The following is a 16,754-nucleotide window of genomic DNA, read 5'->3' as shown; positions in this document are numbered from 1 at the left end:
ATTACAGACAAGAAAACTGAGGCTCAAGGACTTAAAAGATTGGCTCAGATTCCCAAAACAAGTAATGTCATGCAGAGTGCTTACAATGTGCCTTGCACATTTGAAGAACTTTGCATGCATTGACTCATTGGTTCTCTCTAAAAGCCTTAGAAGTTGGGAATCGTTATTGCCCGTCTTTTACAAAGGAGGCACAGAGAGGGTTAGGATTTGCCTCAAGTCCCATGAAAGGATGTGGCAGAGCTGGGACCCCAGCAGTCTATGTGTCCCTGTGACTCTCACCCCAGGGTGTGAGCCCTTGTCAAGACAGCTGAGAAAGGGAGGAGCTGTTAGCTGCAAGAAACAGAGATTTGGCCCTGATCACGGGCAGATAAGCAGAACTCAGATGCAGAGAAAAAAGGGGAGTGTCAACCAGGCTGCATAAAGGTATGGTAGTGGGGGGTATCAGGGTCTGCTGCTTGTTCACCCCCTGCCACGGACCAGCCGTGGCATGCTGGACCTAAAGTATAGGGATGCCTACTTACCTCAACCTCCGTGTCTTCACTGGCCAGATGCCTACCTCATGACCATAGACCGAGACATTGGAGAAAAATGTGCCTTGGAACCTGTATCAGTCAGCACAGGCTGTGTAACAAAATATAGACTGGGTGGCTTAACCAACAGAAATTTATCTCTTACAATTCTAGAGGCTAGCAATCCAAGGTCAGGAGGTCAAGATCAGGCTCTGGAGAGGCCCTGCATAGGTCCTGGCTTGTAGACAGTCACCCTTTTTCCCATTGTGCCCTCATATAAGACAATGAGACTGACCTCTGGTGGCCCTTCTCTATGGGCAATAATTCCATCATGAGAGCCCTACCTTCATGACCTCACCAAACCCCAGTTATCTCCCATGGGCCCCATCTCCAAATACCATCATAGAGGGGGTTATTGCTTCAATATAGGAATTTGGCAGTGGTGGCGGGGGCATAACTCAGTATATAACAGGGACTGTATAGGTGAAAGATTTGATCAAGGGCTGAGTCAGGAGTGAAGATTCTGTCTGCATGTCCTGGGAGCTACTATCTTTTAGGAACATGTGCTGCAGTGTCACCCATGAGCATCATCCTTGCTGGTCACTCCAGGTGGCCTTTGAGTTGATAGCAGTAAGTGCAAGGGCCACGCCTGTGGATCTCACTTGGAGAAACTGAAGACAAAGCCTGGTCCCTGCTTGAACCTTGAGAAATATCTTTGCAGGCAGCCTAGTGGCTTCTCTTGCCTTTGAATCTGGAAAGCATGGAGGGAGTATGGTTGACATCTCTTATGGGAAATCCGAGACTTAAAATACAAAAGATAGGTGTAAAGGTTTGTGAAAGAAAGTGTGACACGGCCAGGGATGCCTGCTTATAGGACGTGGGCCTGAGTTGAGCTTTAGAAGAATGTAGATGTGTGTGTGTGTGTTGGGGGAGGTATCCCATGTTGGAGCTGTGCTGTGAGCTGGTCCTGGCATATGTGGGCAAACATAGAATGATCTGGAAGGTGAACAGATGGGAGGGTGAGGGGGAGGCTGGGCTGGAAGATTCAGTAAATATCCAGTGAATTCTTTCAAAGAATCAGGGGCCATGTTGGTATTTGAAGAAAGATCTTTACGAAGCCAGGCCAGGGATTTTGCACCTTCTCCCAGAAGAGGAAGAAGTTTCATATGATTCTGTGACATGAGCAAAGCAAGTTAGGGTGGAAATCTTTCTGCTCCCTGCTTCCACCTGCCAGTGCACCTGGGAGAGTCTCACCTGCCCGCAATTCCATCTCTCACAGATAAGCAAAGAAACATAAACTCAAATATTTATCTTAAATGTTTGTTAATTCCTATAGCCCCTGAGTGGGCTTATGGTATGTGGCTTCCCAAAAATCAGGTATTTGTTTTATCGTCTCATTTGTGATCACAGGCTGATTTGTGGGTTTGAAGCTGTTTGGTTCCTGTGTCTCCATTCAACATGGTAACAAGTTCTTTTCTTTTGCCGTTTTTTCCCCCAAAGGCAACAAGTTATTTTTCAGGGTTTGATCTGTTGGCTGTTTCTTAGCAGAGGAGGGGGGCCGAGGTGGTGATAAACTGGCTGAAGGCCAAGGAAATAAACTGTGGTTTGTTTAGGCTTTCCTGCCTGTGGTTGCCTGATAGGAGAGGCGCAGCTTAGCTGCATGTAATCAGAAAAAAATTCTGCTGAACTGGAGAACAGAAATGGCAGCTCAGGTCTGAGTTTCCACAGTTGGTTGGTCCTTCCCTGTGGGGCAGCTTAGTTTGGAGAAAGTCACCAATTGTTTTTCCCTGGATTGTAAGTTGATGTGCAATCATTGCAAAAAAGCAGAAAATGGAGAGAAGGTGGTAGCATGGCCTACACTGGCCAGGAGGGGCATCTGTCTCACATTGTAAACCAAAAGGGGACGTCCTGTAGGCCAGTGGCTAATTCCCACTGGCTCCACCACAGAGATGCACGTGGGGTTTCCCTTAAATTCCATCCATTTAAACGTGCATGCCTGTGATCTCAGAAGTCTGGGAAGCTAGTTGTATAATTTCTCAAGGAGACAGTGTCTTGGGTCTGTACTTTTGATTGTAATGGCTATTTGTTGACCCTTGTGTTTTTATGAAAATTGTCACCATTGATTAAGCTAATCAGTGAACCACTTCTAAACTTCTAATTTACATCCTAAACTATCATCTAGTCCATAGGACCAGTGGGATGACTCACCAATTTATGCCTGGGGGATAAAAATGCAAGGCCACTGTATAGATCTCAGGCCGTAACCTTGTATTAGGTTGGCACAAAAGCAACTGTGGTTTTTGAGGTACCCCTCTGTGGATGACACTTAGGGACCGTGTAGTAAGTCTGAAAACCGACTCTCTCTTGACATCCCATCCCCATGTTACTGACAACCGACCAGCACATTCACAGGGATTAGTGGGCGTACTTCCCTTTTAAACATGCAGGGAAATGGAATGGTGTTCTTGGTTATTGGAGTGGCCTCTTTTAGACTGGTCTTTGTCTCTTTCTCCTCCATCTTTAGGGGATGATATTGCAGACTTTATAAACACATGCCAGTGAGCCAGCTATAGCATTCTCATTTATTTATTTTGAGATAGAGTCTTGCTCTGTTGCCTAGGCCGGGGTGCAGTGGCACCATCTCAGCTCACTGCTAACTGCATCCTCCACCTTTCGGGTAGCTGAGATTACAGGACCCACCATCATGCCCAGCTAATTTTTGTATTTTTAGTAGCGATGGGGTTTCAGCATGTTGGCCAGGCTGATCTCGAACTCCTGACCTCAAGTGAACCACCTGCCTTGGCCTCCCAAAGTGCTGGGATTACAGGCGTGAGCCACTGTGCCTGGACTATTATATCTCATTTAGTCCTCACAGTGACTTAGCCAAGGAGGTGTTCTCATCCCCGTTTTATGATTGAGGAGACTGAGGCAGAGGCACCGTTGGAGCCCCTGTGTTCCAAGAGCTTCTGATGTGAGTCTGCATTTTAACAGAGGTCCCAGGGCAGCCAGGGGGTCTTTCAAATTGGAGAAACCCTAGCCTGGGGCTAGTACCCATAGAGCTGAGGCCACCTCTGGTCCCTACCCAATGTCGGGAGGCTGTTACTGGACAAATCACCCCATCTTTCTCTGCCTTACTAACTTGGCCTGAGAAATGGGACTCTCCCCACCACCTCCAGAGAGGTCTGTGGGGATTAGAGAAGGCAGAGTGTGCAGACTCCACCTGCGGAGGAGGGTGTTTGGTGGTGGTCTGGGCTTGAGTTCATTTTAGGCCTCAGTTGAACGAAGGCAGGCCCTGCCTGTGCCTTCCACAATGCAGCTGACCAAGAGTGAAACTCCATGACTAAACAGGAAGCTGCGTCTCTGAATGCAGCAGACGGAGACATCATGTGATGCCTTCTCTGAGAAGGTGACAGAACAGGCCTTGGCTTCTCGAGTCCCCTGAGATAGTACAAGTGTGCCCCCCGCCCCCATATTAACACAGGGCACCATGCAGTTTGGTGTTTGAAGGTTCAGAGAAAGAACTTCGGAGTGACACCTGAGATCTAAGTGCTTCTTAAATGATAGGGATACATTGAAAACATCTTGGTTATTACAGGACTTCAGAGCTGTCAACTGAGCAAAATAGGGAGTGGCTTGCTCTAATAGAAGTTCCAACAGGATCACCCTGCTGTAGGGCCGGGGGGAAGCAATGGAGGTCGGTTGTTTCTGGCTAATTGGGGGTAGATCCAGAAGCATTTATGGATGGGATGTGGGCTGTGAACAAGGAGTCAGGGAATACACTGAGGTGGGCCTGAACCACTGGAAGGAGAGAATGTGTGTTCCCATAATGGGAACAAGTGAGACAGCGGGAGGGGCGAGCATCCAGAATTTGGTTTTGGCCCCTCTGAAGCTTGAGGTGACCCGTGGCAGGTAGATATCGAAATCTGAAGCTCAGGAGTGAGGGTCTGGGTGAAAAATGCAACTGTGACGGTTGTGAGGATGGAGGTGGTATCTTAAGGCCTTGAGTGAAATATCTGATGGTGCCGCTTGCTCTTGGACTTGGAGGAAGTCAGTTTAGAGTGGAGACCGGGCAGTATAAAGTGGGAGCTGCCTTAGGGCCATGTGCACCTGGGAATATTTGCTTTGGGAGAGGGTCTGAAGTGGCGGAGAGATGGAGTGCTGCTTTTGCCCCAGGGCAGCAGTAGCCAACCCCAACTAGCCAATTCCTGTAGGAGCCCAACATGTGGAAATCCAGGCCTAGTACTGCTTAAGCGCTAAAAGGATTCATTTCTGAAGCCTTCTGTCTCACTTGGAGATTTTGGGGAGCTTGCGCCTCTCCTTGAGAAAGCATCTAGTTTACTTGATATTTCTAAATCAGGCACTGGGAATGGACTCGGGTGTTCCAATTTGGCCATTCAAAGGGGCTTGGGAAGACAGGTGTTTTGAAAGCAGTAGGCGTCATACAGATACAGAGAGGGGTTTACTGAGAATCCTCAGGTCTCATGCTCTTCAAGTGCCTTCGTTGTTCTGATAAGGCAGGAGCTTTTTTTCCATTGTTGACCAAAAAACAGGAAGAAAAGGTGCAGCTTTATGAGGTTACCTGACCACTGAGGTGAAGTCACCAGTAAGGAGGAAACCGGGGCCCCATTTAGTATATGTAGATGCCTGAAGGAAGATAACCATGGAGTGCATCTTTAAATTCTCATTTTCCTTTGACTGCAGCAGAAACCAGCTTTGTAACTGTCTCTCTGTAGTTGGCAATGACTTGAAACCCCTCCCGTACCCACAGCAGCCCTTTTGTCCAGCTTGACACTCCCCCCATCCCACACCCCACATAATGGAATGCGCTTTGCCCAGTCCCTCATCTCAGTAATTACTACCCTAGTGTTGGGTTAATTCTGACACAAATGCTAAGATGTTGCAGAATCGGGGCTTAAACTACAGCCAAAGGGTTAAGTTCTCTCCTGGGCTTGGATGATATTGGCATGAATTGGAAGCATAAGCGAGATCAAAGCTGATTTTTTTCTTCTCAAAAATGATTTTGCAAATCTTTTTCAGAGCTGATAGACACACACCTTAGCTGGATACAAAACATATTATGAAACAGAATGACTGTGATCTTTGATCCGAGAAATCAAAGTGAAAGGTAACTGACATCTTCTGCTTCTCCTTTTGTTTTCCAGCTGTGTGTTTCCTTAACTTGAATTTTTTTAAGTATAAGAAAATGGGAACATCTGAAGGCCCTCTCTTCTCATTTTTCTGCTCTTAAGGGCTAAAGCCCTCCACTTCTGAAGTGGACACTTCTGGGGACCTCCCTGAGAAACTCAGACTGGAGCTCAGGGTTGGGCGGGAGAAGGGGGGGGGATGAGGCCTGGGAAACTTGCATGCTCCCCAATTCCAGGGCCCCATGCCCCAGTTCCGGGGCCAGCTTGCATGGGACAATGCAGCAGTGTCCTGGGAGGCTGCTCCTTTTTGGTTCTGCCCACTTCGCTGTGGGTGTCCAGTTAAATAAGGCTCTCCATCCGTGGCAGGTGTTCTAGACTGGGGAGCAGGAGAGTGGGCAGGGAGGTCAGAAAAGCCACCTGGGAAACCCCGCCCTGTGCTTAGGTAGTTTCCAACCCTGATTCCCTCGACTCAGGGTTTCAGCTCCTCTGGGGGCCTTCCTTGTTGTGCTTTTGAAGTCAGCCCCTTGAACTGAGTTTCCCAGGGTGCTCAGCAGAGCTCCTCACCCAGCAGATCCACCTCGATGTGGCCTCTGGGGGTGTGAAGCCCAGGTGAGACATTGAGGAAGTGGCATTACCTCTCTGTGCCTCAGCTTCTTAGCTGTTGTTCTAATTGGAATAAACCAGCACACACAGTGGCCAGCCCATCTTAGAGCTTCTATTAGCACCCCCCGGGGAGCTGACACTTCAGAAGCAGGATTACCAGAGGATGGGGCCTGCTGAGAGGAACCCCTGCAGCGAGGGGCTTGTTCTTCAACCATCTGCCACTCTCTCTTCTGAGGACTTTGCATCTGAGGAATCAGGATGATAAAAATGCAAGTAAAAGATCAGTGCGAGATGGTGAGCCCCTCAGGGAACTTGTCGAAGGGCAATTGCCTTTAAAAAAAAATTTGTTTTACTTTATGTGCGTCTTGGGCCTGGGGACTTTGGCAAGCCAGCGGCTCAGGCCGGCATGGCCTGGCAGGGTTTACTGCTGCATCACTACCCAGACCCACCCACAGCTTCGGGCTACGGTCCTATGAAGGGTTTTATGTTCTTTTCACTGAGCCTCACGCAAGTATGGCCAGGCTTCTCTGGAGAAGATGAACGTTGTGAAGTTACTTAGCAAGTTAGGAAGCACAAGGCAGAGGTGTGGGAGAGCTGTCTCCGGTAACAGGTCTTTTCAGTTCTGAGACAGACGTCAGAGGGGAAGGGCCGGCTGCAGTGGCTCGCACCTGTAATCCCAGCACTTTGGGAGGCTGAGGCAGGTGGAGGTTGCAGTGAGCCGAGGTGGCACCACTGCACTCCAGCCTGGGTGACACAGAGAGACTAAAGAAAAGTCATAGGGGAGGCTCAGGACTGCAGTCTTGGGGAAGGCAGGCCAGGTTGCTCAGGAAACTTACCTCCTTGGCCTTCAGAGTCACTTCCCCTGAGAACAGTTAGGATGAAAAGCAGAAGAGCCCAGAGAAGACTTCAGGTGCTTTCTGGTTCCACATCCTGACCCAAGCATCTGGGGGTTGTGAGAGAGAATTCAGCAAGGTACTGCCTGGCAGAAGAAACAGTCAGTAAGGACTGAGGGATGCTGCCTTGGGCCTCCCTCTTGGCTCTCAGCTTCTTTGATTTAGCCTGGAGAACGCAATCTTCTTGCTTCCCATCCTAGCTTGAGGAGTGTCTTTCTGGCCATGGCCTTTGTGGCTGGGCCCAGGCTCTCATGTGGTCTCACCAGGTTTTAGAAAACATGCTTGAGGTTTAAGTGAGAAGCAGGACCCAGCCTATCCGCTCCTTCCTGTTGCTTTCTCAGGGGATTCCATTTCAAAGTCAGGAGTCCAACGGAAAGGGCCTAGCGTGAAATGTACCCTTGAAAGCCCTTTCAACTGATAAACGAGAGGAGGAGAAAGTAGATGCAGGTGTCTGGGCCTTCTAGCAAAACAGAAGATTCCGAGGGCGGAGTGGGATACTAGCAGAAGTCAGTTTCCATGTTTAGAAATCCAGTAAGAGGCATCGGCTTCCCCAGCTCGCCATCCGCAAAAAGTAGGCAAAGAGAACACCATACTTTTTCTTCTTTGCCATTAGCATATATATACTAGGGGTTGACAAACCGCAGCTCTTAGGTCAGTCATGGCCCCCAGCCTGTTTTGGCAAATGAAGTTTTATTGGAACACTTTTATGCTACACCGGCAGGTCTTAGTGAGAAAGAGCCCACAAAGCTGAACATATTACCTGGCCCTTCACAGGAAAGTTTGTTTGACCCTGGCATATCATCTTTTTATGTCTGTAGCCACTTTTATTAGAATACGGCTATCCTTCTTATTGAGTTGAAACACCTCTTTATGTATATATGACTTTGTCATGTATGCTGAAAATGTTACACTGTGTTTTGTACACAAGTTTTATATACTTAAGATCAGTTTGCTTTTGCCTTTCCAATTTCAGGCTCAGTAGCCACCCTGAGGTTATCGATACATTCTCCATCAGCCTTCTGACCAGGGCACCTCTAAGGATGAGCAAGGGTCAAGAGCAGAGTCTGCTATAGGCTTTCCTTGACTTTACACAGATGGCACAGAGGATTCCGGGTCCCCAAAAGAAATAGGATGAATACTGAACTTCATGCAGAAGCCATATCATGTACAAGTTAATTAAATGAGCCCTGAGTTCAAATCCCAATCCTCCTTCACCTGCTAGGGAGAGTATCTGTCTGTCCGTCTCTATTTCCACATCTATAAAATGGGGATGATGGTGTTACTAGGAGTGGTGGGAGAATTAAGTAATAGTCCCTGGCACTGGGTGGGGCCTGGCACACAGCTCTCAGGAAATGTGAATGGCTCGTATTCTTTCCTAGAGAGAAAGGCTCTAAACAAACAAGTGACAGATTAGCAACCCATTTGTCAATCGAATGACAAAGGAAAATCACCTTTCTTAAACCAAGGGACCTAGGCTGATGGTGCAGGGCCCTCGGGCGGGGGTGGGGGCGGGGGAGGTGGTGGGCTAATGCAGGCATTAAGCACCTGCTGTGCCTGGTGCCAGGCACGAGTGAGGCTACTTGAAAATTCAGTACTTGCTTTCGGAGTGAGGGCATCATGGCAGGAATGTGGGGCGGCTTCCAGGAAGAGGCAGCATTGGACACGGCAGGAAGGGAAGGTAGGATTTGCAACAGTGCACATGGCCCCAGCTGGGAACAGGTCGGAGGAGAGGTACGGTGGCTGGCCTAGGGTAGATTACTGGAGGAATAAAATGCGGACGGCAATGATACAGAAGGGTAGTTCAGCATCCAAACCGCAGAGGCTGAGTTGGCGGGGCAATCCTGGCTGTGACCTGAAGTTTTCTGATCCCTTTCTAAGCGTCTGTGTTTTGTTCATAAGTAAACGTTATTAAGTACTTTTTAGGCACCCAGGCAGCAGGGGATCGTGAGGAGACAGGAGCACAACTGGGCAGGGGCTGGCCACAAGGGGGGGCTTTGCCAGGGAGACTGAGCCTTGTTGATGTGAGAAGGAAAAGCAATAGACTGGTGAAAGCATGATGCTACCCAGAGGGGCAGTGTGAGGCAGGGAAGGAGGACAGGAGAGGTGGCAGGAAGGGCACTGGGGTCCCCCTGCACCCTGGTACTCAAGTCTGCAAACCTAAGTGGTTGAGCAGAGACCTCCTCTCAGAACTTAAAGCCCAACGTGGCTCCACACTGTCACCACCACCTAACAGGTATTTCTGTTCTAGAACTTTCTCCGTGTTGGCAGTCAGGGGAGCAAGTGCCAAGATTTCAGAAAGAGGAGGTTCCTACCCAGAGAGATTTTGGGCCACCTCACTACCCCCAATAGTGAGAAAATCTAAGTGCATGGGTCACTGAATTTTCCAGATGCAACTCTTCACTTCTCTCTGAAAGTAGTTCCCCAAAAGCAGGACCGTAATTCATCCAAGGGGAGGGAAACACACTTCTGCCTGCTTGAAAAGTTTCCCTGCTTCCCATCCCCTGCTCCAGCCCTGTGTTCTGAGAAAGGAAACAGCCCTGCGAGAGGGCCTCGGTGCCAGCGTCTCTGCCTACCAGCTATTTTTAGAAAGCTGAGGCTGTGGAAAGTTTTCATTAAGGATCAACTCCTCTCACTTCCTAGGTTGAGAAAACAGGAAGCCCTTCAGAATCCGGGCTTTGAAAAGCTTTGCATGAAGCTGCCCCAACCCCACCTGCCCTGGGCATTCAGCTTTCACTACTTAAGTCCTACACACCACCATCAGCTCATCCCCCCTGCAGGACAGAAGATGGGGCTGGGGGCTGACAGGCCTTATTCAGCTTCTGGCTTAGGGCCCCTGTGAGTCAGCTGTTACCCAGTACACAGTAGATGCCCAGTTAGTGCTGGTTAGCTAAACATACAAATTCATCCTCTACATTCCTATTAATGAATCCATTTCCACATTGTGGAGCAGTTATACATAATGTATGTATTTCTGATATGTAGATATCTAATACACATATACTGGTCTGCAAACCAGTACTGGCTGTGCCTGGGCACTGTGATCATTTCTTTACCCGCATTATCTCATCCAAGCACCTCAGCAACCTAGAAGTTACTATTTTTAGATGCGACTTGCTGATGAGGAAACTGAGGCACCGAGTGGTTATGTCACCAAAGCAAGGTTCACCAAGCAAGGAAGCAGCAGAGGTGGAATTCTAACCCTGGCTGGCTCTAGAACCTGACCTCTCATATGCATGCCTGTGGCGCGCCTCTAGAACAAGGACTTATGCCTGATCTTCTGGCAGAAAACAAAGCCTAGGGTTGCAAAGCATGGGATTCAGAGTCCAACATGGAGCCTGGGGATGTTACTGACCGTCACAAGCACCAGCTGTTCAACACCAGGCACTGTGCTAGCTCTTATGTATGTAAATGCTTAGCATCCTCACAGCAGCCTGGAAAGCTATGTGCTAGGATGATTCTCACTTTACCGAAGAGAAAATTGAGGCATGGAGAGGTAATGTCATACAATCAGAGAGGGAACTGAAAATCAAACCCAGCTCGTCCAGCTCTTTGCATTCCCTGCCTCTCTTGTTATGGAGGTTACAGACCACTGGGGCTGGGGTTTTCCAGGGAAAAGCATCCTGCAACCAGGAGAGACTTTGGGCGACTCTTAACATTTAAGCCTCAGTGTCAATATAACTTAAGGCGAAGGCGAGAAAAAGTATAAGGAGGTGTGGAAAGAACTCAATGTCAGAACCAAGAAATGGAAAGTTAACCTGCCTTTGATAGGACTCCCAAAGGGGTCTGTATCCTCGTCCCTTCCACCCCACAATTAGCCAATATGGTCTACCTGCAAAACTGAAGGAATAGGCATACTTTAGGGCATGCACACCTCTGCACCATGGGTGGGCTGCCACTGATCACACCTCCTTAATTCTCAGAATATTTCAGGGAACCCTTATCCTAAGATCTCACTGCCTGAAGTCTAGTAATTAGTACCTTACCCAGTGGCCAAAGTAGGAGAATGTGGCTTGCTTCTTGATGCCAGTGACTGGTACTGCTCTTGGTTCCCTGCTAGGAACTCCACACATCCTTCTGGGGTGGGAGGTGACCAAACTTTTTAGAGCCAGGACATGACTCTTACACCTGGTTGTGCTGAAATCAAAATATGCTCATGTTGATGGCTTGTCAGTCTTTGGGGTGGGGAGGGGGGCGGTTCTCACTTGCTCTCTTTTTAAGAGGTCCTCTTTTGAGAACCATAAGTTTTATGGCTCAAGAAAGAACCACGTTTTATCAGAATTAATCATATAATAGGCATTTTCTGGTTGTCAAAATAGTGGAAGTAGTTTTGTACCCAGTAGAAAGCCTCGAGTGCATGCCATCAACTGCAGAAGTGGAGAAAGTTACTTAAAACATGCCCAATAGTTCAAATCCATTTCTGCCACAACAATTTGAAAAAGTTACCATTTAAGCAATTTTCGCTAACCGATCTTTAGCACAAAATTTATCTGAAAAAATGATATAGGAAAGCATTTCTTATATTAAAAATAATCAAATATACAATCACAAGGAACAAAAAAAATATTTAAAAAAGTTGAGCTGGGCACATGGTTCATGCCTGTAATCCCAGCACTTTGGGAGGATCGCCTAGAGCTCAGGAGTTCGAGACCAGCCTGAGCAACATAGTGAGACCCTATCTCTACTAAAAATTAAAAAATGTAGCCAGGCATGGTGGCATGCACCTGTAGTCCCAGCTACTCGGGAGGCTGAGGCTGCTAGGAGCCATGAGCATACCATTGTACTCCAGCCTGGGCGACAGAGCAAGACCTTGTCTCAAACATAAACAGTCCAATAGAGGTTCTAGAAAGCGAACCTGATGCATGTTTTTGGTGCCCTCTCACTCGCCCCATTCTCTCTCTCCCCCCTTTTCTTTTGTAGTTAATGAAATTATCAGGAAGGAGTTTTCAGGACCTCCCGCCAGAAATCAGACGTAAAAGAAGCCATTATAGCAAGACACCTTGTGTATCTGACCCCTCGGAGCCCTCCACTGCCCCTCACCTTCTGTCTCCCTTCACGTTCATCTCCCAGCCCGGAGTCCACACGCGGATCAATGTATGGGCACAAAGCGGACTCTCGCTTAAGGAGCTTGCCACCTCCCTCTAAACATCAGAGAGAACTCTTCCTTTCGTTGTATGTTTAAAATCCCAGCGAGCATCCTGGTTGATCTTAATGTTGTTCGGTCCAAATATTAAGCACCTGCTGACCAAAAGCACATTCTGCACAAGACAGGACTCTGGAACGCGCCTGAGAACAGAGTGACTGGAGCTTGGAGGGGTGGGCGGGGGACAGAAGACGTGGACACTGCGATTAAACCCCAGGCCTTGCGTTCATTTTTCCAGGTCACAGATACAGCTCCTGTACCTTTTGAAGGAAAGGAGTTCTCAGACAGCAACCAAAGGAACGTGACCCAAGAGCCCAGCTTACAGGCTGAAGAAACGCAAAACCCTCTTGGTAGAGACAGAAACGGAACCATCAGTCCTTAGACCTCGCCCAGTCTCGGCCACAACTGGGCCGCGGCTAAAGCTTTATTTTTGAATTCTCATTCCAAAACAAAAACTGTCTTGCACAGACAAGATCACCTGTTAAGACTTCTTGGCGTTAAGTTATGACACGTATATGCGTTTGTTATTTTATTTTTTTCCTGCTTTAAAAAGCTGGCCGAGGCATCTAGCACTCCAGCTGTCTTGGCGAGCTGTTCTTAACCCCTGCAGCTTACCGTCCTGCTAACACAATTTCCATAGACTTGGGGGGCTGACCCAGGCTACAGAGAGCAAGCACCTGTCTGCTGTAGCTGCACAACCTAGATGCTTTGCAAGGTTTCGGCTTGCTCTCTTCCTAGCAGCCAGAGTGCTTTTCCATAAAGCAGTGGAGAATCTCAAGCAAGTGCATTGAATTGAAGAATAGCAGAAGGGGTAAAGAAGCAAGAAGGGAAGTGTGGGTATTTTTGTTAAGCAAAACAGCCCAAGTGCTTCTGGAAGCTGGTTTACGAAGATAGAGGAAAAGGGCTGAATTCCCTCTATCCTAAATTCAAAGTGGGACAGAGAAGCTCAGGATGCTGTTCCAAGGTTCATTGGTTAATTTCATTGGTTAATTTCACCTGAACCTATTTAAAGCTCCCTTCTGCCCCTGAAGACCTGTCTGTATTAGAATTCCAACACAAATCTACTTGAATGCATCCTCCAGTTTGAATGATCTCTGTTCAGACCACTTGTGTGTTATGTGATTTCCTTCCTTCCAACTGTTTCCACTGAGCGCACCCACGGTCTCCCCTAGTCCTCTGTTGGTGCGATTTTTATGATTTTTACAAACAAAATCCTCAAAGTTCTTGGCAGATGTGTTTTTGTTTGCATTGACTGCAGATACCCCAGGACCAGTGGGGATTCATTTTCAGCCATTCATTTGTTTACTCAATAATCCACAACAAAGTGAAAAGATTCTTAGCACTCCCACTGTACTTAGAGTGTTTTCTCAGTCCAGTCTGTAGGCAGAAGGCCTAAGAAGAAAGTCATGGCCATTCAGTGCCCACTATGGGCTTTGTCAACCCTGGCTCTCCTGTCAAGGTTACCCAGAGGTAAAAGCTTCCTGAGAGTGGGGCCAGGTGTGCTTGGCGCCCCAGATAGAAGACAAAATGCTCAGATTCCAGCCTGTGCTCTTGTATGCAACCTGTTGGTCAATACCTAGCATTTATTTTTCCCTAACAATGGATGGCCTTTCCGTCACCCACCCTAAGCTCAGAGTTGAGCAACATTCTCTTTTAAATAAACAAAATGCCAGTAAGCGGCTGACCCCTACCATAGAACTTCTGGGATGCTAAATACTTCCTTACGAACATAACAAGTTCCTATACTAGCAGCTTCCCCTAAAGAATTTTCTCTCCAGCAATAATTGACTTCACTGGGGAATAGCCAAGAGTGTGGTGAGTGATTTGTTCTCACTTGACCTGGCTAGGAGCCACTTTTTGCACATGGGGGAATTTGGCCTTTCCTCAGTTATCTGAATGTTTTACCCAAGTGCCTTCCTGCTATTGTAGCAAAGTAGCTCTGCTTCCTTGCCTACAGGGTGAAAAAGGAGTAATGCATTTTCCATCAGTTTATGTTTGCAAAAAGGTCCTCCTGGTAGCTCAACCTCCTGAACGCATGTGTGTGTGTGTGTGTGTGTAATACACACATAAACCCCTCTCTTTTTCTAAGACATCTTAGCTGGATATTATAGGAAGCACTTTCATAAACAACTATACCAAATAGCAAAGGAAAGAGAAACAAACCTATTAGATGTGAGACATAAACAGGCAAGAGAAAGTGTATTAGGAACTGACAGCTATCAAGGAAGTTTTTTTGGTCAGTTACAAATGCTAGGAGGAAATTTTGCCAAGAATGATGGCTCATGAAATATTTTCGGTATGGGAAGAGGCAATAAGATCCTCTAAGAGAACAAGAGAGTAGGGGTGTCTAAATGGTAAAGATGGGTGTGTTGCATGTGTTAGAAGGATCTCAGCTAAGTCAAGGTTTGCTCTTGCTATATCTAAGTTAACATGTAGCACTTGACAGATGTACCATGTTGCTGAATGCAGTATATTTCCAAAGTTTGCAAGTCTTCCTGTATTGTATAAAAATGCTGCTGCTTGATAATATATATAGCAATCCAGATTAATTAGTATGTTATTAAATTTTATTTTCTTACCTGTATTTTTATGCTTGTTACCTGTTCTCAAAATATTACACCCCTGTTGGAATTAGATTTATATTTATAAATGGTCAGAAATCTTTTGAAGTGACTCTTTTTACACATAGGTTGATTCTGTTTTTCTTAAGAGAAATGACATATTCTTGAAACATTTGTTAATCATTCCAGGAAACAAAAAGCCTTATCATAAAATCCCCACTCAGAGCCTGTTCATCACCTGTATAGAAGACAGACAGCATCTCAGGAGAAGGAATGGCTTTGTGGAAGAAGGAGCACCTTTTTCTTACTCAAGAATTATGCTGACTTCAGCCCTGAGCCTGGATCTAGTCGCTGAGAATCATGAAGTGTCTAGATCCCCCTCCAAAACAAGTAGTCTAGCAGGTGATACTGGTTTTAAAAACTGACACCAAAACCCTGCCTTCATTGCAATGGAATTGGAAAAGAATTCATGTTCACAGAACCCTCTGTTCAGGCTGATCTTTACAGAGGGGACCAAAGCTAAATCTTGGTAGATAATTCCTGTATGCTTTATCCAAAGGACAGTTTTCTAGCACAGACATAACCAGGGATGAACTGATTCCTTCAGAGAACTGGGAGGCACTGATACTGCATTTTTTTGTTTACATCCAGTAGCCAAGACGCCTGCCGCAGTGAGTCAGTCTTGGAGACTGTCACATTTAGGCAGATCGGAAGTTGATATGTTCTATTTGTCCCTCTGGATTGCAGTGAGGCTGAATTTGTCATGTCAAAGAAAAATAAAAGACCTTTCCAAGTGCTTTCTATTGCTCAGAATTGAAAGAATGTTTTCGAGTTTACAAGAGGCATGGATGGAGTCGTGACGTTCTTGACAAGCTGGGCTAACCTCTCCCGAACTCATTTCCTGGAGGCACGGTGCTTGGTGACCCAACACATCTTAACCTTGGGTCTCCTAGGCTGGAGGCTTGGGCATTAAGTTTTATGGAACCCAAACAGCCAACTGCATATAAGTATATTCCTGCATTCCAATTAAGTGCTTAAGAAAAAGCAGCATCACATAAAATTGTGATCAGAATCATCCATTTCCCTCAGCCTTTGTGACTGCCTTGACCTAAGCCAACATCACTGTCTTAGTTTGTTTAGAAACAAACTTTTCTGGTGGTTGGTAACAGAGAGATGCTTCCTGAACCCTCAGGGTCCTGGGAGCTGGAAGTGAAAGGGTTATTAACATTCTACCTTTCTGCAGCTGTTGGTGGACTAGAATAAACTCCCTGCTGAGTTCAGGCTTTGAATGGAATGGATGCAAATGATGATGTTTCCATTAGAGCAGGTGCTCACCGCATTCTGATTGGCCGGAGCAGGCCGAGGCTGTGGCTGTTGGAACCACAAGCTTAGCATCCTGGACATCTTGTCAAAGAACCTCACTCACCCCTATGGCCTCTACAGACCTTAGAGGAGAGAAAACCAATACAGTTCTCCAACAAATAGAGATCTCTCCAACACAGTGGTGCTGGCAGGCTTAGGTTTGGAAAATCCTGACTGTTAGAGGCATTTGAATACTTCACATTCCTATGCAAATGTTTTTCATCTCCAGTTTAATGTAGTTTATTTTTCCTATATGTAAAGTATTTTTATACGGCTTGTATCATGATAGTTTAGAAATAAAACAGTTGGAAGCAACAGCTACTTTGGCGTATCTTTCTTTTCCAGAGAGGCTACTCGGATATCCCTTTTATATTTCGGGCTCACTCAGCGAGGAACATTTTGTGTGTGCACCGAAGTGTGTGCATTTATTACTGGGAGGTAGGTACAGTCCCACTGTGCTTGGGACTCAGGCTCAGATGCCACTTGTCAGAGGTGACAAAACTACATGGTCAACCTGAATGTGTCTGATTCTCTCCAGCACA

At 46.9% G+C, this 16,754-nt stretch overlaps 1 protein-coding gene across 8 annotated transcripts in view; it reads left to right on the top strand.

The window, feature by feature from the left end:
- NFATC2 (nuclear factor of activated T cells 2) overlaps positions 1-16,527 on the top strand; it is a 179,103-nt gene extending 162,576 nt beyond the window's left edge. For 3 of the 8 annotated variants that reach the window (XM_078371997.1, XM_078371995.1, XM_035298935.3), the window contains exons 10-11: positions 5,547-5,634; positions 12,067-16,527. In XM_078371997.1, the coding sequence (XP_078228123.1) occupies positions 5,547-5,590 (44 nt within the window). In that variant the 3' untranslated portion in view covers positions 5,591-5,634; positions 12,067-16,527. The remainder of the gene's footprint in view (positions 1-5,546; positions 5,635-12,066) is intronic. The other 5 variants (XM_035298940.3, XM_035298938.3, XM_035298934.3 and 2 more) reach the window with 2 other exon arrangements.
- Positions 16,528-16,754: the final 227 nt, after the last annotated feature.

Source organism: Callithrix jacchus, chromosome 5 (assembly GCF_049354715.1).
Source record: "Callithrix jacchus isolate 240 chromosome 5, calJac240_pri, whole genome shotgun sequence".
In the NCBI taxonomy this organism is placed as follows: domain Eukaryota; kingdom Metazoa; phylum Chordata; class Mammalia; order Primates; family Cebidae; genus Callithrix; species Callithrix jacchus.
Note: the sequence above shows the minus strand (reverse complement) of the source record. Positions and strands in the feature narration are given on the sequence as shown.